This window comes from Enhydra lutris, unplaced genomic scaffold (genome assembly GCF_002288905.1).
Source record: "Enhydra lutris kenyoni isolate GAN:26980312 unplaced genomic scaffold, ASM228890v2 scaffoldscaffold2, whole genome shotgun sequence".
NCBI lineage: Eukaryota > Metazoa > Chordata > Mammalia > Carnivora > Mustelidae > Enhydra > Enhydra lutris.
This window is the reverse complement of record NW_019154086.1, coordinates 56,486,846-56,510,332: the sequence shown is the minus strand read 5'-3', so window position 1 is coordinate 56,510,332 and position 23,487 is coordinate 56,486,846. Positions and strand designations below refer to the sequence as shown.

Here is a 23,487-nt window from a genome sequence, read left to right as displayed (position 1 = left end):
AAAAACTATTAAAAATAAATTTTATGAAAGAAAAAATTTAAAAGAAAAGGGGCGCCTGCGTAGCTCAGTGGGTTAAAGCCTCTGCCTTCGGCTCGGGTCATGATCCCAGGGTCCTGGGATCGAGCTCTCTACTCGGCGGGGAGCCTGCTTCCTCCTCCTCTCTCTCTTTCTCTCTGCATGCCCCTCTGCCTACTTGTGATCTCTGTCTGTCAAGTTAAAAAAAAATAATAATTAAAAAAATAAATAAATTTATGAATACAGAATCTATATGTATGCCATAAGCCTACAACAGTGCCTGCCACTTATTAGGAGTTAAAAAACAATATGATGGTTGAATGAATGATTCATATTGGATTGTATGGCTTAAATGCATAAATTTATATTGGTGGTAGATATGGATAATTGCTTATTTAACAAACTATATTACACAATATTACACATATACCAAAAGACGTTTGGGTGCATTGAATGGATAAAATTGAATGTTTTAGAACAGTTGAGGCCACAGATAACTTACTTTAGTTGATATTATATAGCCTTAGAAAGTTTGTTTTACATTTCTGCTTACCCATAGAATATTAATTGATTATAATACAGGGAACCTAATCTCTGTAGTTGACTTTGTATCTCTTGGGGGATATTCTCTTTCAGATTAGACATTTCTTTAAAGACAGTGTTATATGGTGACTTGGTACTTAAATGCCACGTCTAATCAAATTAAGTAGTATAATGTATTTCCTTTGTTCATAAATCTATACTTCTCATAATAGGACTCTCATATTTTGTTCTTGGTGATTATATGTTTGTGAATATCCTTATATTCAGTGTCCAAAATAACTAGAACCGTACATGCTATCGTTGCCTAGTGTTTGGGTACTCATTTTCCATTCATGCACTCATTCTTTCAATCAACTAATAATTATTAACTGCTGTTTTCCACGCTGGTTTTGTATATTGACAGAAGGAAAGCGATTTCTGTTCCTTTGAAGTTTAGTCATTATGTTAATGCTTTGTCATTATTTATTGCATTTACCACTAACAAAAGATAATTTGTACTGTTATGCATTTATTTTATAGATGCTCCAGAAGTTTCAGTGACAGGCTATGATGGGAATTGGTTTGTAGGAAGAAAAGGTGTTAATCTCAAGTGTAATGCTGATGCAAATCCACCACCCTTCAAATCTGTGTGGAGCAGGTAATAATGTCAGATACTTCTAAAGGGAAATTATTTAAAAGTGGAAAGAATTAAGTGCATATTTAAAGTTGTTTTTTTTTTTTTTAAAGATGTTATTTATTTATTTGACAGAGAGAGATCACAAGTAGACGGAGAGGCAGGCAGAGAGAGAGAGGGAAGCAGGCTTCCTGTCGAGCAGAGAGCCCAATGTGGGACTCGATCCCAGGACCCCGAGATCACGACCTGAGCCGAAGGCAGTGGCTTAACCCACTGAGCCACCCAGGCGCCCCTAAAGTTGTTTTTTTTTTTTAAATCAGTGTAATACATGATGATAGTAATGGCTGGAAATTAAATTAATGGTTTCTGAGTGTTCTCTGTCCCACCTCTCCCCTACCTTCTACCCCTGCAGTTCCTTTTAGCCATTTAGCAATTCCTTCTGGTGGTTACCATTGTTGGTCTTAAATTGCTACTTCTTAATACAATCTATTGACTTCTATTGTGATGGATGAAAATTTAACTTTATGTCTACCCCTTCACACACAAAGGTATCCATATACATATTCCTACCTTCATGAATCCCAATGAAATTAAGCCACTTTTAGTTAAACTTCGTAATCATTGTTTACTTCCCTGTGACATGTAAGTATTATTTACTGACAGTAGTATACTAGAGTTCTGTTTTCTTTTGTCTAAGATCTTTGTTTTCCCTGAAGCTAATAATTCTTAGACTCAAAAAATATCCTTAATTCTTTTTATCTGTGAATTTTCAAAGTGTTATACTAAGGTTTTCATTTGTATTTCCCAGTATTTGGAGCTCCCCTTTAGTCTTAAGACTTGTATCTGTCACCTGTGTATAATTTTGTCATTTTTTTTTAATCATTTCCCCTCCTTTTTTAAGTTTGCTTTTACTAGACTTCCTATTATATACGAAACATCCTTTCTTATTTTTCAAAGTTTTTTGTTTTGTTTTGTTTTTCCTAGGAAATTTCCTTGATTATTTTTTCCCTGTTGACTTAATTGATTTAAAACATTTTGGGGGCATATTTTTAATTTATTTTTTTTCTTAAAATTTATTTATTTGAGGGATGGGGGAAAAGAGAGGAGGGGGCAGAAGGAGAGAGAGAGAGAGAGAAGTCCTGGCAGGGATGGCCTGAGCCAAAATTAAGAGTTGGCAACTTAACTAATTGAGCCACCCAGGTGCCTCTATACTTTTAATTTCTAAGAGCATTTTCTTATTTCTCTTTCATTTCACTGCATTTTTTCTTATTTTGTGGATGTAATGTCTTGTTTCTTCCTAGAAACACAATTTTTTTAAAAGATTTTACCTACTTATTTGACAGACGGAGATCACAAGTAGGCAGAGAGGCAGGCAGAGAGAGAGGAGGAAGCAGGCTCCCCGCTGAGCAGAGAGCCTGATGTGGGGCTCGATTCCAGGACTCTGGGATCATGATCTGAGCCAAAGGCAGAGGCTTTAACCCACTGAGCCACCCAGGCACCCCTAGAAACACAATATTAAAGTTATTTCCTCTTCAGAGAGTTTTTTTTTTTTTTTAATTTTATTTTTTTATAAACATATATTTTTATCCCCAGGGGTACAGGTCTGTGAATCACCAGGTTTACACACTTCACAGCACTCACCATAGCACATACCCTCCCCAATGTCCATAACCCCACCCCCCCTCCCAACCCCCCTCCCCCCATCAACCCTCAGTTTGTTTTGTGAGATTAAGAGTCACTTATGGTTTGTCTCCCTCCCAATCCCATCTTGTTTCATTTACTCTTCTCCTACCCCCTTAACCCCCCGTGTTGCATCTCCTCTCCCTCATATCAGGGAGATCGTATGATAGTTGTCTTTCTCCGATTGACTTATTTCGCTAAGCATGATACCCTCTAGTTCCATCCACGTCGTCGCAAATGGCAAGATTTCATTTCTTTTGATGGCTGCATAGTATTCCATTGTGTATATATACCACATCTTCTTTATCCATTCGTCTGTTGATGGACATCTAGGTTCTTTCCATAGTTTGGCTATTGTAGACATTGCTGCTATAAACATTCGGGTGCACGTGCCCCTTCGGATCACTACATTTGTATCTTTAGGGTAAATACCCAGTAGTGCAATTGCTGGGTCATAGGGTAGTTCTATTTTCAACATTTTGAGGAACCTCCATGCTGTTTTCCAGAGTGGTTGCACCAGCTTGCATTCCCACCAACAGTGTAGGAGGGTTCCCCTTTCTCCGCATCCTCGCCAGCATCTGTCATTTCCTGACTTGTTAATTTTAGCCATTCTGACTGGTGTGAGGTGATATCTCATTGTGGGCTTGATTTGTATTTCCCTGATGCCGAGTGATATGGAGCACTTTTTCATGTGTCTGTTGGCCATCTGGATGTCTTCTTTGCAGAAATGTCTGTTCATGTCCTCTGCCCATTTCTTGATTGGATTATTTGTTCTTTGGGTGTTGAGTTTGCTAAGTTCTTTATAGATTTTGGACACTAGCCCTTTATCTGATATGTCGTCTGCAAATATCTTCTCCCATTCTGTCAGTTGTCTTTTGGTTTTGTTAACTGTTTCCTTTGCTGTGCAAAAGCTTTTGATCTTGATGAAATCCCAATAGTTCATTTTTGCCCTCGCTTCCCTTGCCTTTGGCGATGTTCCTAGGAAGATGTTGCTGCGGCTGAGGTTGAAGAGGTTGCTGCCTGTGTTCTCCTCCAGGATTTTGATGGATTCCTTTCTCACATTGAGATCCTTCATCCATTTTGAGTCTATTTTCGTGTGTGGTGTAAGGAAATGATCCAATTTCATTTTTCTGCATGTGGCTGTCCAATTTTCCCAACACCATTTATTGAAGAGGCTGTCTTTTTTCCATTGGACATTCTTTCCTGCTTTATCGAAGATGAGTTGACCATAGAGTTGAGGGTTTATTTCTGGGCTCTCTATTCTGTTCCATTGATCTATGTGTCTGTTTTTGTGCCAGTACCATGCTGTCTTGATGATGACAGCTTTGTAATAGAGCTTGAAGTCCGGAATTGTGATGCCACCAACTTTGGCTTTCTTTTTCAATATTCCTTTGGCTATTCGAGGTCTTTTCTGGTTCCATATAAATTTTAGGATTATTTGTTCCATTTCTTTGAAAAAAATGGATGGTACTTTGATAGGAATTGCATTAAATGTGTAGATTGCTTTAGGTAGCATAGACATTTTCACAATATTTATTCTTCCAATCCAGGAGCGTGGAACATTTTTCCATTTCTTTGTGTCTTCCTCAGTTTCTTTCATGAGTACTTTATAGTTTTCTGTGTATAGATTCTTAGTCTCTTTGGTTAGGTTTATTCCTAGGTATCTTATAGTTTTGGGTGCAATTGTAAATGGGATTGACTCCTTAATTTCTCTTTCTTCTGTCTTGTTGTTGGTGTAGAGAAATGCAACTGATTTCTGTGCATTGATTTTATATCCTGACACTTTACTGAATTCCTGTACAAGTTCTAGCAGTTTTAGTGTGGAGTCTTTTGGGTTTTCCACATATAGTATCATATCATCTGCAAAGAGTGATAGTTTGACTTCTTCTTTGCCGATTTGGATGCCTTTAATTTCCTTTTGTTGTCTGATTGCTGAGGCTAGGACTTCTAGTACTATGTTGAATAGCAGTGGTGATAACGGACATCCCTGCCGTGTTCCCGACCTTAGCGGAAAAGCTTTCAGTTTTTCTCCATTGAGAATGATATTTGCGGTGGGTTTTTCATAGATGGCTTTGATAATATTGAGGTATGTGCCCTCTATCCCTACACTTTGAAGAGTTTTGATCAGGAAGGGATGCTGTACTTTGTCAAATGCTTTTTCAGCATCTATGGAGAGTATCATATGGTTCTTGGTCTTTCTTTTATTAATGTGTTGTATCACATTGATTGATTTGCGGATGTTGAACCAACCTTGCAGCCCTGGAATAAATCCCACTTGGTCGTGGTGAATAATCCTTTTAATGTACTGTTGAATCCTATTGGCTAGTATTTTGGCGAGAATTTTTGCATCTGTGTTCATCAAGGATATTGGCCTGTAGTTCTCTTTTTTGATGGGATCCTTGTCTGGTTTTGGGATCAAGGTGATGCTGGCCTCATAAAATGAGTTTGGAAGTTTTCCTTCCATTTCTATTTTTTGGAACAGTTTCAGGAGAATAGGAATTAGTTCTTCTTTAAATGTTTGGTAGAATTCCCCCGGGAAGCCATCTGGCCCTGGGCTTTTGTTTGTTTGGAGATTTTTGATGACTGTTTCAATCTCCTTACTGGTTATGGGTCTGTTCAGGCTTTCTATTTCTTCCTGGTTCAGTTGTGGTAGTTTATATGTCTCTAGGAATGCATCCATTTCTTCCAGATTGTCAAATTTGTTGGCGTAGAGTTGCTCATAGTATGTTCTTATAATTGTCTGTATTTCTTTGGTGTTCGTTGTGATCTCTCCTCTTTCATTCATGATTTTATTTATTTGAGTCCTTTCTCTTTTCTTTTTGATAAGTCTGGCCAGGGGTTTATCGATCTTATTAATTCTTTCAAAGAACCAGCTCCTAGTTTCGTTGATTTGTTCTATTGTTTTTTTGGTTTCTATTTCATTGATTTCTGCTCTGATCTTTATGATTTCTCTTCTCCTGCTGGGTTTAGGGTTTCTTTCTTGTTCTTTCTCCAGCTCCTTTAGGTGTAGTGTTAGGTTGTGTACCTGAGACCTTTCTTGTTTCTTGAGAAAGGCTTGTACTGCTATATATTTTCCTCTCAGGACTGCCTTTGTTGTGTCCCACAGATTCTGAACCGTTGTGTTTTCATTATCATTTGTTTCCATGAATTTTTTCAATTCTTCTTTAATTTCCTGGTTGACCCATTCATTCTTTAGAAGGATGCTGTTTAGTCTCCATGTATTTGGGTTCTTTCCAAATTTCCTCTTGTGATTGAGTTCTAGCTTCAGAGCATTGTGGTCTGAAAATATGCAGGGAATGATTCCAATCTTTTGATAACGGTTGAGACCTGATTTAGGACCAAGAATGTGATCTATTCTGGAGAATGTTCCATGTGCACTAGAGAAGAATGTGTATTCTGTTGCTTTGGGATGAAATGTTCTGAATATATCTGTGATGTCCATCTGGCCCAGTGTGTCATTTAAGGCCTTTATTTCCTTGTTGATCTTTTGCTTGGATGATCTGTCCATTTCAGTGAGGGGAGTGTTAAAATCCCCTACTATTATTGTATTATTGTTGATGTGTTTCTTTGATTTTGTTATTAATTGGTTTATATAGTTGGCTGCTCCCACGTTAGGGGCATAGATATTTAAAATTGTTAGATCTTCTTGTTGGACAGTTCCTTTGAGTATGATATAGTGTCCTTCCTCATCTCTTATTATAGTCTTTGGCTTAAAATCTAATTGATCTGATATACGGATTGCCACTCCTGCTTTCTTCTGATGTCCATTAGCATGGTAAATTGTTTTCCACCCCCTCACTTTAAACCTGGAGGTGTCTTCAGGTTTAAGATGAGTTTCTTGTAGGCAACATATAGATGGGTTTTGTTTTTTTATCCATTCTGATACCCTCTGTCTTTTGATTGGGGCATTTAGCCCATTAACATTCAGGGTACGTATTGAGAGATATGAATTTAGTGCCATTGTATTGCCTGTAAGGTGACTGTTATTGTATATTGTCTCTGTTCCTTTCTGATCTACTACTTTTAGGGTCTCTCTTTGCTTAGAGGACCCCTTTCAATATTTCCTGTAGAGCTGGTTTGGTATTTGCAAATTCTTTCAGTTTTCGTTTGTCCTGGAAGCTTTTAATCTCTCCTCCTATTTTCAATGATAGCCTAGCTGGATATAGTATTCTTGGTTCCATGTTTTTCTCGTTTAGTACTCTGAATATATCATGCCACCTCTTTCTGGTTTGCCAGGTCTCTGTGGATAAGTCTGCTGCCAATCTAATATTTTTACCATTGTACGTTACAGACTTCTTTTCCCGGGCTGCTTTCAGGATCTTCTCTTTGTCACTAAGACTTGTAAATTTTACTATTAGGTGACGGGGTGTGGACCTATTCTTATTGATTTTTAGGGGGGTTCTCTGAACCTCCTGGATTTTGATGCTTGTTCCCGTTGCCATATTGGGGAAATTCTCTCCAATAATTCTCTCCAATATACCTTCTGCTCCCCTCTCTGTTTCCTCTTCTTCTGGAATCCCAATTATTCTAATGTTGTTTCGTCTTATGGTGTCACTTATCTCTCGACTTCTCCCCTCGTGGTCCAGTAGCTGTTTGTCCCTCTTTTGCTCAGCTTCTTTATTCTCTGTCATTTGGTCTTCTATATCACTAATTCTTTCTTCTGCCTCATTTATCCTAGCAGTGAGAGCCTCCATTTTTGATTGCATCTCATTAATAGCTTTTTTGATTTCAACTTGGTTAGATTTTAGTTCTTTTATTTCTCCAGAAAGGGCTTTTATATCTCCCGAGAGGGTTTCTCTAATATCTTCCATGCCTTTTTCGAGCCCGGCTAGAACTTTGAGAATCGTCATTCTGAACTCTAGATCTGACATATTACCAATGTCTGTATTGATTAGGTCCCTAGCCTTTGGTACTGCTTCTTGTTCTTTTTTTTATGGTGAATTTTTCCGCCTTGTCATTTTGTTTAGATAAGAGTATATGAAGGAGCAAGTAAAATACTAAAAGGGTGGCAACAACCCCAGGAAAATATTCTTTAGCCAAATCAGAAGAGATCCCAAATCGTGAGGTGGGAGAAAGGGGATAAAAAGAGGTTCAGAAAGAAAAAAAAAAAGAAACAATTAAAAAAAGAAAACCGATAAAGAAAAAATATAAAAAGGAAAAAAATATATATATATATATTAGATAAACTATTTAAAAAACGTTAAAAAAGAAAACGGTAAAAGTTAAAAAAAATTTAGCAGAAGAAGAGAAAAAAAATTGAAAAAGTAAAAAAAATTAAATTAACTGCAAGGCTGAAGAATCATGGGGAGAAAGCCATGAGTTCTGTGCTTTGCTTTCTCCTCCTCTGGAATTCCGCTGCTCTCCTTGGTATTGAAACTGCACTCCTTGGCAGGTGAACTTGGTCCTGGCTGGGTTTCTTGTTGATCTTCTGGGGGAGGGGCCTGTTGTAGTGATTCTCAAGTGTCTTTGCCCCAGGCGGAGTTGCACTGCCCTTACTGGCGCCGGGCTGAGTAATCCGCTCGGGTTTGCTTTCGGGAGCTTTTGTTCCCTGAGCGCTTTCCGTAGAGTTCCGGAGGGCGGTAATAAAGATGGCGGCCTCCCGGTCTCCCACCCAGAGGAGCCGAGAGCCCGGGGCCCCACTCCTCAGTGCGCCCTCAGAGAACAGCGCCCAATTACTCCCGTCACCCTGCCTCCGGCCGTGCTCCGAGCTGACCGAGCCTGCAGCCGGTTCAAGGTAACCCCGAGCTTAGAGCTCACTCCTCGGCTCTGTCTCTGTAGCCGGTTTCCCCGTTCTAATACCTGTAAGCTCTGCGACACTCAGACACCCCCGATCCTTCTGTGACCCTGCGGGACCTGAGGCCGCGCTGACCCCGCCTGGGCTTCACCCCGGTTAAGCCTCTGGAGCGATGTCCCTCAGCGGAACAGACTTTTAAAAGTCCTGATTTTGTGCTCCGTTGCTCCACCGCTTGCCGGGAGCCGGCCCCTCCCCCTGCGGTCTATCTTCCCGTCGCTTTGGATTCACTTCTCCGCCAGTCCTACCTTTCAGAAAGTGGTTGATTTTCTGTTTCTAGAGTTGTTGTTCTTTTTCTCTTCGATCTCCCGTTGGATTTGTAGGTGTTTGCAATCTTTAGATAAGCTATTTAGCTGATCTCCCGCTACCTGAAGTAGTCTCAGCCTGCTACTTCTCCGCCATCTTGACTCCTCTCTTCAGAGAGTTTTTATTGCTTCTTATTTTGTCTTTTTTTTTCCTTTTTCATTTCATAGATATTCCTTAATTTCTCAGTTATCCAGTCATTTCACAGTGATGCATTGAAATATTAAAATGTATTAAAATTCAGAGTAGAAACTCTGTCTTTATAGTGGGGATTACTCATTATTAGATACAGTTAGAGTGATCAGGTAAAGAGTTATTTCCCTGGGGAAGCTTCAGTGTCACTCAGGAAGAGTGGAAGTCTTTTTGGTGGCCATTCAGTTTATTTTATTGGAATAACCTTCATCTTCTATTTAAAACATAAATGCCTAGTGTCTGTACAGAGTTGAGAGGCATCTATTTTTTCAACTTTCAACTAATGTCCATAATTCTAGGCTTCTGCTTCACTCTGGCTTTCTGTATTAGTACAGTGAGTCAAATTCCAAATCTTGGATTCCTTGGACCACATTGGCTCCATTCCCATTCATATGCCTCTTAGAAGCACTTCTTCAGCCCAAAGTGGAGCTTTTCATCCTTGGCACTGTTGACAAGTTGAGCTGGATAAATCATTGTTGTGGGAGGTCATCCTCTGCATTGCAGGATGTTTAGTAGCATCCCTGGCCTTATACCCCTTTGTGGAACCCAAAAATGTCTCCAGACTTGCCAGTTGTCGCCTGGTGACAAAATCACTCTTGATTGAGAAACAGTGGCTCACAGCATATATTGTTTACTCCTCCATCTGTTTTCTGTCTTCTAGAAGTTTGTTGAAACATCTTGTCTGATGAATTCTGCCCTCTTTTCTCTTTCTTCCTGTGGGTTTTTAATACCTTTCATTTCCTTTACTTTTGTTTCAGGTGAGATTTTGTGGGAGCGAGGAAACTGTATTTGGTCAATCTGTTGTCTTTAAACAAAAATACAGGGTTGGTTTTGTTTTGTTTTAATTTACATTTTCTTAAAAGTGGGAAGCAGTCATTGGTTAAAATGTGGGATAGGTTATGTCTAAAAGTCGTACAATTCCAAGTTCCCTTCCTAGTACCTGTACTTGGAGGTGTCTTTTTGAGTAAGACCTTTGTTTCCACACTGATAATGGTACATCATAGAGTTGTAATGGTAGAGACAATTAACATAAACCAGGTAACATAGGTAAAGAGTATAGAAGGTGCTTAACATGTCATTTGGTTGAGTTTAATGTGATATTTAGAATTTTTTGACTGTGGCTTATTTAACAAGCAATTTTAAAGAATTATAAGCCATTTTTATATTTCTCAGAATTAAAGGGATTAGAATTTGGGCCTCAAAGTGCAGAGAGATAATTGGTATTTATATACTCCATATTCATTCTCATCTTCCTAGAAGAAGTTCACCTTTTGAAAGTCAGTGCTTATACAAATGTTCTTTTCAAAGTTTTTGTAGACGGAGTTTGGGTGTTTTTGTTTTTTAAAACCATGTGAGAATATTACCTTTTTTCTTCAATGCTAAATTGAAGCTCCTGCACTGTAAAAGATTTTATTGACTGTTCTTCCACCTACTACTGTTGGATTTGCAGAACAAAATGATTCCTCCTATTGTCCAGTGTTTTGTTTCTTTCTACCTGTTTATCATTTTTTGTTCTTATTCTCTTCATAATTAGTTGTCAGTTTTCTGTGTACTTAGATCATTGAAAGCAAAGACAATATCTTATTTACTTCTGTAGCTCAGCAACACCAGCAGACTGGAGTATGGTTAATATTAAGCTCCTGGCAATTAAGTAATGGATGGTTGAGTGAATGAATAAATGAACCTTTTGAAAATCTGCTTAGATCAAACTATAATAGTTGAGTGCTTAGTTTATTTGATTTCTTGTTCTCTTAAAAAATAACTCATGGACTTTAAAAATAACTTCAAAATAAATAATTCTTTATGTGTTTTTTGGTACCCTAAGGTTGGCAGTATGATGTATAACAGTATACTTAGTTCCATTGCATTAAATAGCTTTAGAATTGTCATAGTGAGATTTTATTCCTATTGTGGTATATAGTAATGCATACACTAGATAAGATCTCTTAGCCAAATTAGTATAGACACCATTTTTTAAAAGTTTTTATTGATGCCAGATTGTACCTTGGTTTTTACTGTCACAGATGCCAACTTTACAAATGAGATTATTTTATAAACAGACCCTTTATTTTTCTAGTAACCTCCACTTTATTTTTTTTTATTAATATATAATTATTATTTGCCCCAGGGGTACAGGTCTGTGAATCATCAGGCTTACACATTTCACAGCACTCATCATAGCACATACCCTCCCCAGTGTCCATAATCCAGCCACCCTATCCCTACCCCTTCAGCCCCCAGGAACCCTCAGTTTGTTTCGTGAGATTGGGTCTCTTATGGTTTGTCTCCTTCCCGCTCCCAATCTTATTTCATTTTTTCCTTCCCTACTCTGCACAACCCCCACACTCCCTCTCAAAGTCCTCATATCAGAGAGATCATATGAAAATTGTCTGATTGACTTATTTTGCTCAGCATAATACTCTGTAGTTCCGTTCACGTCGTTACAAATGGCAAGATTTCATTTCTTGATGACTGCATAGTGTTCCATTGTGTGTGTGTGTGTGTGTGTATATATATATATATATATATATATATATACCACCTCTTCTTTATCCATTCATTTGTTGATGATCTACATTGCTGCTATAAACATTGAGGTTCATGTGGCCCTTCGGATGACTACATTTGTATCTTTAGGGTAAATACCCAGTAATGCGATTGCTGGGTTATAGGGTGGCTCTATTTTCAACTTTCTGAGGAGCCTCCATACTGTTCCAGAGTGACTATACCCATTCCCACCAGCAGTGTAGGAGGCTTCCCCTTTCTCTGTATCCTGGTCAACATCTATCGTTTTCTGACATGTTAATTTTAGCCATTCTGACTGCTGTGAGGTATCTCATTGTGGTTTTGATTTGTATTTCCCTGATGCCGAGTGATGTGGAGCACTTTTTCATGTATGTTGGCCATTTGGATGTCTTTGCAGAAATGTCTGTTCATGTCTTCTGCCCATTTCTTGATTGGATTATTTATACTTTGGGTGTTGAGTTTGATAAGTTCTTTATAGATTTTGGATACTATAGCCCCTTACCTGATACATCATTAAGCAGACCCTTTCTGATGCTTTAGAAACTAACCATCTTTGAATGAGGTACGGTATAGATTTGCTCAGTATGAAGTGATGTTCTTTAAATATATAACAGAAGGTGCTTAAACATTATCATGTACTTAAATGGCTTTTATCTTAAATTTCTTAAGAAATTTATAGATATATCATGAATAGATCTATTCACTGAGAATTATTTTTAATTCTTTTGATACTGTAGGTCTTCAAATAATATATTTTTTCTAATTTTCCAGCTTTCCTTTCCAGTTTTCTGAATATAATTCTTTAAAATCATCTAATTTTTTTCTTTCCTTCCCTCTCATTCTAATATGTTGGCCTGCTTGCACTTATGTCAGTTGCTATTTTGAAAGAGTGGGTATTCTTTTTTTTTTTTTTTAATTTTATTTTTTATAAACATATATTTTTATCCCCAGGGGTACAGGTCTGTGAATCGCCAGGTTTACACACTTCACAGCACTCACCATAGCACATACCCTCCCCAATGTCCATAACCCCACCCCCCCAATCCCCCTCCCCCCATCAACCCTCAGTTTGTTTTGTGAGATTGAGAGTCACTTATGGTTTGTCTCCCTCCCAATCCCATCTTGTTTCATTTAAAGAGTGGGTATTCTTAATGGATTTTAACAGTAACTTTATTTTTATTGAAATAAAAATTTATATCTTTATCCATTTCATAGTGAATTTTATCTAAAGAATGCCAGTTCTTTACTAACATCTCAACAGTATAATATCTTATTTTATTTAAATAGCTGTCTGTGAATAAGGTTTGAAGGTATTTAAAATAACTTCATGCTTTTTAAAATCTAGGTTGGATGGACAATGGCCTGATGGTTTATTGGCTTCAGACAATACTCTTCATTTTGTCCATCCATTGACTTTCAATTATTCTGGTGTTTATGTCTGTAAAGTGACCAATTCCCTTGGTCAAAGAAGTGATCAAAAGGTCATTTACATTTCAGGTAAGTTACTATCTACTTGCAAAATGAATTACTTAAATTCTTCCTGTAACAATAGTCATAATAACACTATGTTCTAGTTGGTAATTTGTATTTGCTAATATACAGATTCCTCACCATGAGGTTTTCCAAATAATCAAAAAAACATATATATAATAAAGTAACCCTACCTGAACTACATATGTAAGGGGATGTTACTTTAAAGAAATGTCAAAATGTCTATGCAGCAAATTTATATACATTTTAAGATCTTTGTTTATAGTTAATTTTTCAGTTACATAGTATTAAGTATTCCTTTTATAGGTAGTGGTGTGTACTATTCTAGGTTCTCTCATTTTTATACCCAAGAACAAATGATACTGGCTTTGTTTGTGTGGTTTTTTTTTTTTGTTTTTGTTTTTGTTTTTGTGGGTTTTTTTTTTTTTTTTTTGGTGGCTGCTCTGGACACGTGTTTCACAAATAAAATGGGTTATTGACTTTGATGATCTGGCCTATTAAATAAGTTTGTCACTCAGTATGGAACTATATCATATTGAGTTACTGAGAGTGAGGTAGGAATGCTACTGAAAACGTACTAATGAAATAAAATTTAAGATGTTTGTTATTGTCAGTCCTTAAGCCACTAAGAACTTAGATTTTTCACATTCCATTTGTTTTACTATGGATATTTTTGTTAATTAGAGTATATAAATTCAGGTACTCACAAAATACATTTAGAGCTTAAAGTATATTTTTTCATGGGTGTGGCTATAAATATTATCAAAATTATCAATGTAAAAATTATCAAAGATTATCAATGTAATGCTCATTTATAAAAATTATATAAAATATTTTGAGCATCTGCTTACTACAAGAATATAGCAATCTTCATGTCTAAACAATGGCAAATTAAAGGAAAAAGGAAGAGAAGCTTAAGAAAAGCAGGTTTGTATGGCAATTATGTAATTACCTAAAACTGAGTAGTTAGATTTTTAGAGAAATTTTAAGCTTGTTTTGTTGTTATATTATTTGTCTTTGTATGATCACTCAATCTAAGAACAGTCCCCCATATTATTTTCTCATGGCATTTCTCACAGTTTGTAGTTGTATGCTTACTTGTGTACTTATTATCTATCCATCTTCATAGTTAAGCAGTTTGTGTTTGCTTCTTTTATCATTGAATACTCAGCACTTACTTAGTGCCTGGCATATGATGGGGATGATGCAAATATATTTTTTCATGACTCTCACAAGCAGCTTAGAGCTGTGTACATTCCTAGCTAGCCCTTTCTGCCAGTATCAGTGCTTTGGTGGAAATCAGAATGAGATTAAATATTAGTTTATTAGTTTCCCTTTCTTGCATTAAGGATATGTCCCTTTCCTTTTTCTTTCCTTCTTGGATCTTAAAGCCACAGGGAATGCATATTTAGAATGTAGTTACCTAAGGATTGCTTCCTTTTTGTTTCTGTTGTACAAAATTTGGTATGGCATATTACGTATAAATCTCAGGCTCAATGTGTTATTATGTAATCATTTAAATACCAAGACTCAATTTGGGCATTCTTATATTTACTGATTCTGTTGATGATATCCTGAGTTTATTACATCTTTTGGCATTCTGGATCCATTTCCCAGTACTTTGGACTTCTGTGCCCAGCTGCCTATTAAAATCACTAATTCTGTGTAGAGGTATAATAAGCATTTATGGCTTAACATTCAAAACTGAGGTTCTGATTTTTCTTCTGCCCCTTGAACCACACCTCTTCCTCCAACAGTTTCCCTCCTTTCTATCACTGGTAAATCCATCCTTATATTTGCTCAGGGTTTAATCCTTGATTCTTATTCTTGATTTCAGTTGTTCTCTCATACCCCACTCATCCCATCAACAAATCCATGGTAGCTCTTCCATTACATTTTATGTAGAACCTTACTATTTTTCCACTTCTCCTGTGAGTATTCTGACACAGGCCATCAGCAGCCCTTATAAAAGAGCCATTTAATCTTCCTACTTTTAATTTATCCTCAAAAGAGCAGCCAAGGGGAAAAAAAAAAAAAAAAGCAGCCAAAATGATCCTTATAAAGGGCATGTCAGATCATGTCACTTCTTTCCTGCAAACCTTTCATGAACTTCTCATTTGACCCATAATGAAAACCAGTTTTTGCAATGACTTATAAGGGTCTGTACATGCTCTGGTCCTAGATGATCTCATCTCTTACTGTATTTTTTGCTCATATGGCCTTGTTGCTGGCTTCCTTACTGTTCTTTGAACATAACAAGAACATTACTACCTCAGAGTCCTTGACTTGCTGTTTCTCCAGCTGGAAAGCTTTTCAGATATCCTTATAGCTCTTTCCCTCACTTCCTTTAGGTCTTTGCTCAAGTTTCACCTTCATGACTATAATTAAAATTGAAAATTGAAACTACTCTTCTCACCCTTTTACTCCTTTCTGTCTCCTCTGCCTTATTTTTCTCTACAGCATTTATTGCCACATAACATCTACACATTTTATTTATATTTTTTCTGTTTTTACTTCTACTGGAACCTAAGTCCTTTCATCTGCTTTAATCCCTACTGTATTTCTACCATCTGCAGTAATGTTTGGCATGTGATAGGTGTTCAGTAAACTCTTCTTGCATGAATGAAAAAGTTGAAAAGAAAACAATCAGGAAAGAATTAAAAATCCAGAATGTGCTTTATATAGCTTTATTTTCTTTGACAAGGGAAATAACATAACACTGGTGGTAAACTTCACACATTTTTTGATCAACCTCAATTAAGTCCTAAAAGAGATGAAATAAAATTTTCAGTAAATTTTATTTACTGATGAAATTTTATTTATTGATAACTGATGAAAAAATCAGTTGATTACCACTAAGTACTTCAGAAATATAGCATTATATGAGATGATTTTAAGTAATCATTAGAATTAGACTTTATGTTTCTATCCAGCATCTTTAATATTTAATACAGTACACTATGTTGAGTTTAGTTATCGCCCCTGAGAGCTTTCTGGAGGACATTAAATATCCTAGGTATAATACTGCCTTTCCAAAATGTTTAGTAAATCCTAGTAGGCTTTTATCAGAATGAAAGGCCATAATTCACCCAGAGTTTTATTGTAAATTATTTGTACCTTTTTTTCTCTAGAGAAAATTTTTTACCTCAGTATTAAATTGATATATAAAAATTTAGAAAATGATTTTTAAAAATATTTCTAAAATGAATGCATCTTATGACTGGAAACTAAAAGATCTACTCAGAACAGAGTAGAATTAGCAGCTCTCTTTGAGGGAAATTGTAATTTTATTCTACATTTTTTCCACATTGGTAAGTGTTTTGGACAAAAGGTGATTGATCCAAGATTGCAATATTCAGCTTCAGTTACTACTCAAGGAGGTACAGTGAATCTTTGTCCAATACTAAATGACTTTGCAAATTGTGTTTTTCTAATTGTTTTTGGCATGTCTTTCTCTGATACTTTGTACTTTTCTTTGAGAGTAGAGGAACAAATTTTTATATATCACGTAAATTCTCCCATGCCTGAAACTCAAGTATATTCCTATGCAAATCTTGAATTTTGAAACCTATTGATTTAGGAATTAGGTGTAATATCTGGTGTAAGAATCCACACATAATTGGCAATCTTTAAACTTTAAAATTCATAGATTTTGATTGTGTAAACAATTCTTATATACTTTAAAAGAAAAATTAAATTCATGTAATTTTTATATTAGGCTAAAATACACCTTATAGCTAACGAAGCCTTACTGGACAATTTGTTTTCCTGTTTGGCAGAACTCATGAATTTGAGGGAAAAAAAATTATCTTCGTTTGGTTGTAGAGAACTCACAGTCTCTACTAATTCATCACATTCATTATATACTCATTTATCACATTCTGCAAATAATATCAAAACACAATGAAGAAATAAAGGAATGCTGTGGGGAAGGATTTTAAATTATGATAAATAAGTAGCTATTAGTGATTACAAAATAGTCCATTTGATTCCTTATGCAAATTCTCTCAGTGTAATTATTTTGGAGCAGGGCAAGAATTCAAAAACATGAATAAATGTCTTGTGTGCATTGTTTTATATATGTCCATTGCTTAAAGTACAGAATAATTATTAACAATAGTCCCTTTTTCATGGAATCATGTTAATAATGAGGCTGTGCTATCTTTATTTGGTTGAGGAGAGGATGGCAGGTTAAAAAATTTCTGGAACCACTGACAAATAAGTTTTTAAAATAGGGTTTTTTTGGTTGGTTGGTTGGTTGGTTGGGTTTTTTTGGTTACTCTCTTTTTTTTTTTTTAGTTAGATTTTCTGAAAGCTGTATTTTGTTAAATCTGAAATTAGAGGCCATCCATCTGTGTTTACATAAAGAACATTGCAAGTAGAATTAAAAAATACCAGTGTTTGTGTTTGTTTTTGTTTTTTTTTTTGTTTTAAGGGATACTTGGTTATATATCTTATACTTGGTGAGAGTTCAGATGCATACATTGTTCTGAGAAAAATAGCATTTCATTAAGAGCTATCAAAAAGTCTTAAAATCTTACATACACAAAAATGTGTGAATTACAAATAATTATTAGATGATTTGTACTTACATTTAAACATGCTGATGCCAGTTTATTGTAATATTTTTTTCTTTGGAAATCATTATAAAGATGACATTTGGTTTTTAAAACTTTTCCATTAGTCTCACCACCTCAGAAAATACATGAGTTATCTGACAGATGATTACTTTTTAATTTATTTAATATCCTGGTTCTCTGAAATTGCCCTATATGATAGGCTTTACTACTTTATACTAGAAATCATCCTACAATTCCACAATTTTTTTTAAGATTAAATTTGTTCAGCTAGTTAATAATATGTTCTTACAAATTAAAACTCTTCCTTGAGTCACTTACATATAATATGATAACTAATACTCACTTCAAAGTACTTGGCAGAATCCCTGTTATATTGGTTTAAGTTCATAGGAAATTAGTTATACTGTACTTGTTAAATTTTATATTGTACTTGCTAAATTTTTACCACATTCTGTACATATGGCATTCCGTGATGAAACCTGTTTCAGTAAGTATTTTTCTTTAGCTTGTAATTTTAGAATAACTTACCCCATGTAGCTTTAGTATTTTTCTAACAATCATTTTTTAAAAGCTCTATCAGTACCACTCATTTAAAAATTAATTTTAGGAGATTACCATTCGGGTCATTTATTTTTATCAAAGAAGAAATTCAAGATTTTTTAACTCATCCTATCTTCAAACTCTAGCGTTTTGTGTAACATGACCTACAAATACCACTTAATTGATTATTAACCAATCTTTAATTTTTACTATTTATGTTTAGTTGCTTTTTAATATTAATAGCTATTTACTCTGTAATCTAATGGCAATACACAGGATCATTTGCATCTAATAAAGTATTATTAGAATGTTCTCTCTAAAATATTAGCTGTTCTTTGAGATTCCATACTAAAGCAATGTGACACTAAATTTTGCAGATATGGTTGAAATTCTTCCAGTTTCCTAAATGTTCAGAAATCTTACCCATGGGATATAGACATGGTGATTGACATTTTTATAACACTTGGTAACATGTTTTTACTGTCTTTGTCTGTTAGTCTCATTTGATAATATAGCCCATTTGGCTAACACAGTTTAAACATATGCTTTTTATTTTCAAATTACCTAATAATGGTATATACTACGTATGTCCTTTCTAAAAATTGAAGAGTTCTCTTTACTTAAGGAAAATATTTTTGAGAGAATTAATAAACCAACAGCTTATACTATGGCCACTTAACAAGAATCTATAGTTTTTCATTCTTTTCTTAAAAAAGTAAATGAAATTAGGTAAAGATGGATCTTAAGAAATCATACCTTAATTTTTTTTATTCTTTCATTTTATTTCTTTGTTCTTCTGGCTAAGAAAATGTTTGGATTACTTAATCTTTTTGTGTGATAATTCTTAAGCCAGCTGTATATAGGACACTTAAGTATGCTTTTCATTAAAAAAAAAAAAAGAAGAAGAAAAAAGTATTCCTTGACATTTAATACCATGCTTAAACTTGGAATAGAATAATTTAGGATTTACACCATAGGTGATTTTTCATTCCTTTTACTTCTTTGTTAACTGGCTAAATGTCAGTTTTATTATTTTTTAAAAGTACATAAGTACCACTACATTCTGATCTTAAGAATGAAAAACTATTGTTACTGTGAATATATATTCATTAACTGTGCTGTCTTTTCAACTTGCTGCCGAATCAGCCTGCATTGACATTCTTTGCCTTTCTGTGTCTTGTCTATCTTTACTGTTTCCATTAGATCCTCCTACTACTACCACCCTTCAGCCTACAATTCAGTGGCATCCCTCAACAGCTGACATCGAGGATCTAGCAACAGAACCAAAAAAATTGCCTTTCCCATTGTCAACTTTGGCAACAATTAAGGATGACACAATTGGCACGATCATTGCTAGTGTAGTGGGTGGGGCTCTCTTCATAGTGCTTGTAAGTGTTTTGGCTGGAATATTCTGCTATAGGAGAAGACGGACGTTTCGTGGAGACTACTTTGCCAAGAACTACATTCCACCATCAGATATGCAAAAAGAATCACAAATAGATGTTCTTCAACAAGATGAGCTTGATTCTTACCCAGACAGTGTGAAAAAAGAAAACAAAAATCCAGTGAACAATCTAATACGGAAAGACTATTTAGAAGAGCCTGAAAAAACGCAGTGGAACAATGTAGAAAATCTCAGTAGGTTTGAAAGACCAATGGATTATTATGAAGATCTAAAAATGGGAATGAAGTTCGTCAGCGATGAACATTATGACGACAATGAAGATGACTTAGTTTCACACGTAGATGGTTCGGTAATTTCCAGGAGGGAGTGGTATGTTTAGCAACCACTATATGTGACTTACCTATGTACAATGTTTCATTCATACTAGTTGATCATTTTCAGATTGTTCATACTTTTTCTTGAGGAAGAATAAGCTTTTTCAACTTGATTTTCAAGCTTACTTTTTATATTCTAATTTGACAAATGAAAATGTAAAATCTGGGTTCAATGTATCTGAGCTGCTTTACAATTTTTTTTTTCAATGCTGTACTACTGTCAAGATTTAAATTTTAATGCAGAGTACTTTATTGGTCTGAGGCACACAGGTAAGAAGAAATGTCAACATTAAATGTATGACTTTTTTGGTACAAAAATTAAAAAAAAAAAAAAGGAAACTACCTTGGCATTGTGTATTAAATGTTTACCTAAGACTATAATCTCTAGTATAATGTTTGTTAAACATATACCTCTCAAAATTTATCACCACTAAATGATACTACATCAAAATTGACTATAAAACTAATTCAAGAAATGTTTATATATATTTTTAGTATACAAAAAAAATTCAGCCTGATGAAACACCTTTGCTTTTCAAACATTATTTTCTAAGTTTCTACACAAATGGAATCTTTACCTCTGCATTTTAATGAGCCTTGCCATAATTACTGTAGAGTGGCTTTTCAAAAATATTTTGTTGCACTAAAACTGTGGTAGTAAACTCAGTGAACATGATGTGTGGAAGAGCATAATTAGCTGGTCAGTATTTTTGTCCAAAATACATACAAGAGTTATAATAAAAACATGCCTTTTAAGCATAATTATTACAGTTTTTCTCATCTCTGGAGGACAATTCTTAAATGTTGTATGAACATGGATTTTCGTATGTTAAGTGGCATAGTTTTGTTTGAATGCTTTATGTCCTAAATATAAGAATAATAACGAAAAGATGGTACGCAGTTAAATATAGTTCAGAGAGGGCATTTCAGTATATGGAACAACGTGGATAAGCTAGCATTGGAGTACTGGTTTTCAGAAATGAGACATGTCAGCCAAGAATCTATACGAAGAATTTTTTAGCCCATCTTATTTTAGTCATCTAATATTGATGTTGTTCAAACAGGTAAATAAATATATAGAAAAATTAGAATAAACTTGTAAATTTGAGGTTTAATGAGAAAAATCTGATTATAGAACCAGTCACTAACGCTTGCTGATGGATATTGGCAAACCATCCCCCTTTTCCTCCTAAATGTATGTATTTGTTTCAAGGTTTTTGTTTTTCCAATTAAAACTGGAAACATCATAAGGTTTTTTGTTTTTTGTTTTTTGCACAATTCATTAAGTATATTCTTTCCAGAAATCATGTATCTTTTGAAAAAGAAATGTTATCTAAATCTTCAAATGTGGATCTTCTTCTTTGTGAGGTAATTATAAATTGCTTCTATAGTGGAGTCCTATAAAATTGTAATAATGACAACTATTTTGAAGCCCAAAGAATATGTTTTTTTCTGTTGATGATTCATTTGAAAAAGGACTGTATAGAATTGCCTTAGGTATTTTGCCAGGGAACTGAAGTGGAAGTTAGTAGGAAAATCATAAATAAATTATTTTGTTAATAAAAAGGCAAAGTAGGTACTTTTTTTTTTAACCCCCCAACCATCCATATCCTGGTGATGCACATCAAATCTGAAGGAATGTTTTATAAGGCAGAGTTCTAACATGTTCATAGAGTTTTGCAAGTAGTCAAGGCCTTATTCTAAACTATTATAGCATAATTTCCTTTCTTTGAACTAGCAATATTTTGTGGGAATTAGGAACTTATTTTCTCTTCCTAAACATTCACACACTTAGTCTAAAACTATAATATCAGCTAAAGATACAGGTAAGCTCACTGATACATTGTTAAGAATATCTGACTTTAATGCACTTAACCACTGATACACAAATATTAACTCTTTGGTCTAAGTCATTGGAAGGAAATTTTATTGGTAATACTCTGTGATTGAAATAGACTTTATGTTTTAATTTAAATCTAGCACTGATATGGCCACAAGAAAGATGGATCTAAAATTCTCACCATGGAAGATGTGAATTTGTGGCTTTTTGTTCACAATTTCATCTTTAGAACAATGGTTTGAAATGCTATATGAATCTGAGCAGGATAATCACTGTCTAAATCTCAACTTGAATATTATGTGAAGGAAATCAGCAATATATTTTAAGAATTGCATTTCAAAAATATAAATACTTAGTGATTAAGACCCTCCTTTATATTGTGGCCATTATGTGTTCAGGGTGGGCCTTTTTTGGTCTGTTTGTTTTGTTTTGTTTTTTGAAGGGAGAGGACAACATGCAAAACTACAAGTGTGTGTTTGATACATTCTGTATCCCTAAACTAAATCATTTGGCAAGCTAAAAGATTTCAAAATCTTAAGAATCTGATACTACTTAAGACTTCTTGAAACGCACTGCTGATTATTAGAGGTTTGTTTACTGTACATAGAGACTTATTTGTGAACATGAATAGTCATTAAACATTGTTAATTTTTTAATATCAGTGATATACACAGCTAATTGATAGATACATATGAAAAACCTTTTCTTCTTCTGGAAAAGATGGAAGAATGTTTTATTTTGACCGTGTTTATTTTTGTTTCTTTTTTCTTTGAAATGGCTTTTTGTTTTTGTATTCACTTTAGGGTTTTCTTTCACACTGGTTAAAATATTTCAGTAATGCAGGGATGATGAATGCATTATTTTTTTCTTTTATTTTTTCCTGCCATTTTGACTAAAATACATTAAAACTTTAATAGGCTAGGGGTTAACTTTAAAAGTGACATTTGAGGAATACATTATAGTTGAAATATTTAGTATTTTACCATGTGCCTAAAAGGTTTCTATTTGATAAGTCTTAACATTTAAAGAAACCATTAAGGTTTTTCAGTAGAAAGTATTGCTTCTGATAGCCATATATAGGAACGTTTTCTAAAGATAACCCTAGCTAAATGTGTAGCAGAAGGGCTTGTAGGAATTACAATGTATGAGTGCAAAAATTGAGATAAATATAACAATTTTATATGTGAAAACATCCGATTTGAGTTTGATTTTTGTTTTTGATAAATAGTAAAGGTATATGAACAAGAAGTTATGAATGTGTGGAAGTAATCAGTGTAAAATATAAGAGAGGAAGAAACGGTATGCGTATTGACTTTTTAATTCTAATAGAGGAATGATAAATTTGATTGTTCTTTCTGTTGTTAATTGGAAATGTATTATCCATAAGAAGATCCTTTTTCAATTTTTTGGTGTATTGGGTTTGGATTTAACTTTAATTTGTACCAGTGGTATTTTTTACCAAGTTATTTATCAGGTGGTAGCCCTAATAGCCATGCAACAAATCTTTAAATAAAAGCTTTTAAAAAATTCTTTAGAGGCATATTTCAATAACAAGCCTATGTCTCTGTATTACCTTCTTTGTACTTGTTATGTC

The 23,487-nt window shown here is 34.7% G+C and overlaps 1 protein-coding gene across 1 annotated transcript in view; it reads left to right on the top strand.

The window, feature by feature from the left end:
- Nucleotides 1-23,487, top strand: part of LOC111150258 (nectin cell adhesion molecule 3) — a 129,446-nt gene that overhangs the window by 56,129 nt on the left and 49,830 nt on the right. The window contains exons 4-5 of the mRNA XM_022507695.1: nucleotides 1,078-1,195; nucleotides 13,009-13,160. Coding sequence (XP_022363403.1) covers nucleotides 1,078-1,195; nucleotides 13,009-13,160 — 270 coding nt within the window. The remainder of the gene's footprint in view (nucleotides 1-1,077; nucleotides 1,196-13,008; nucleotides 13,161-23,487) is intronic.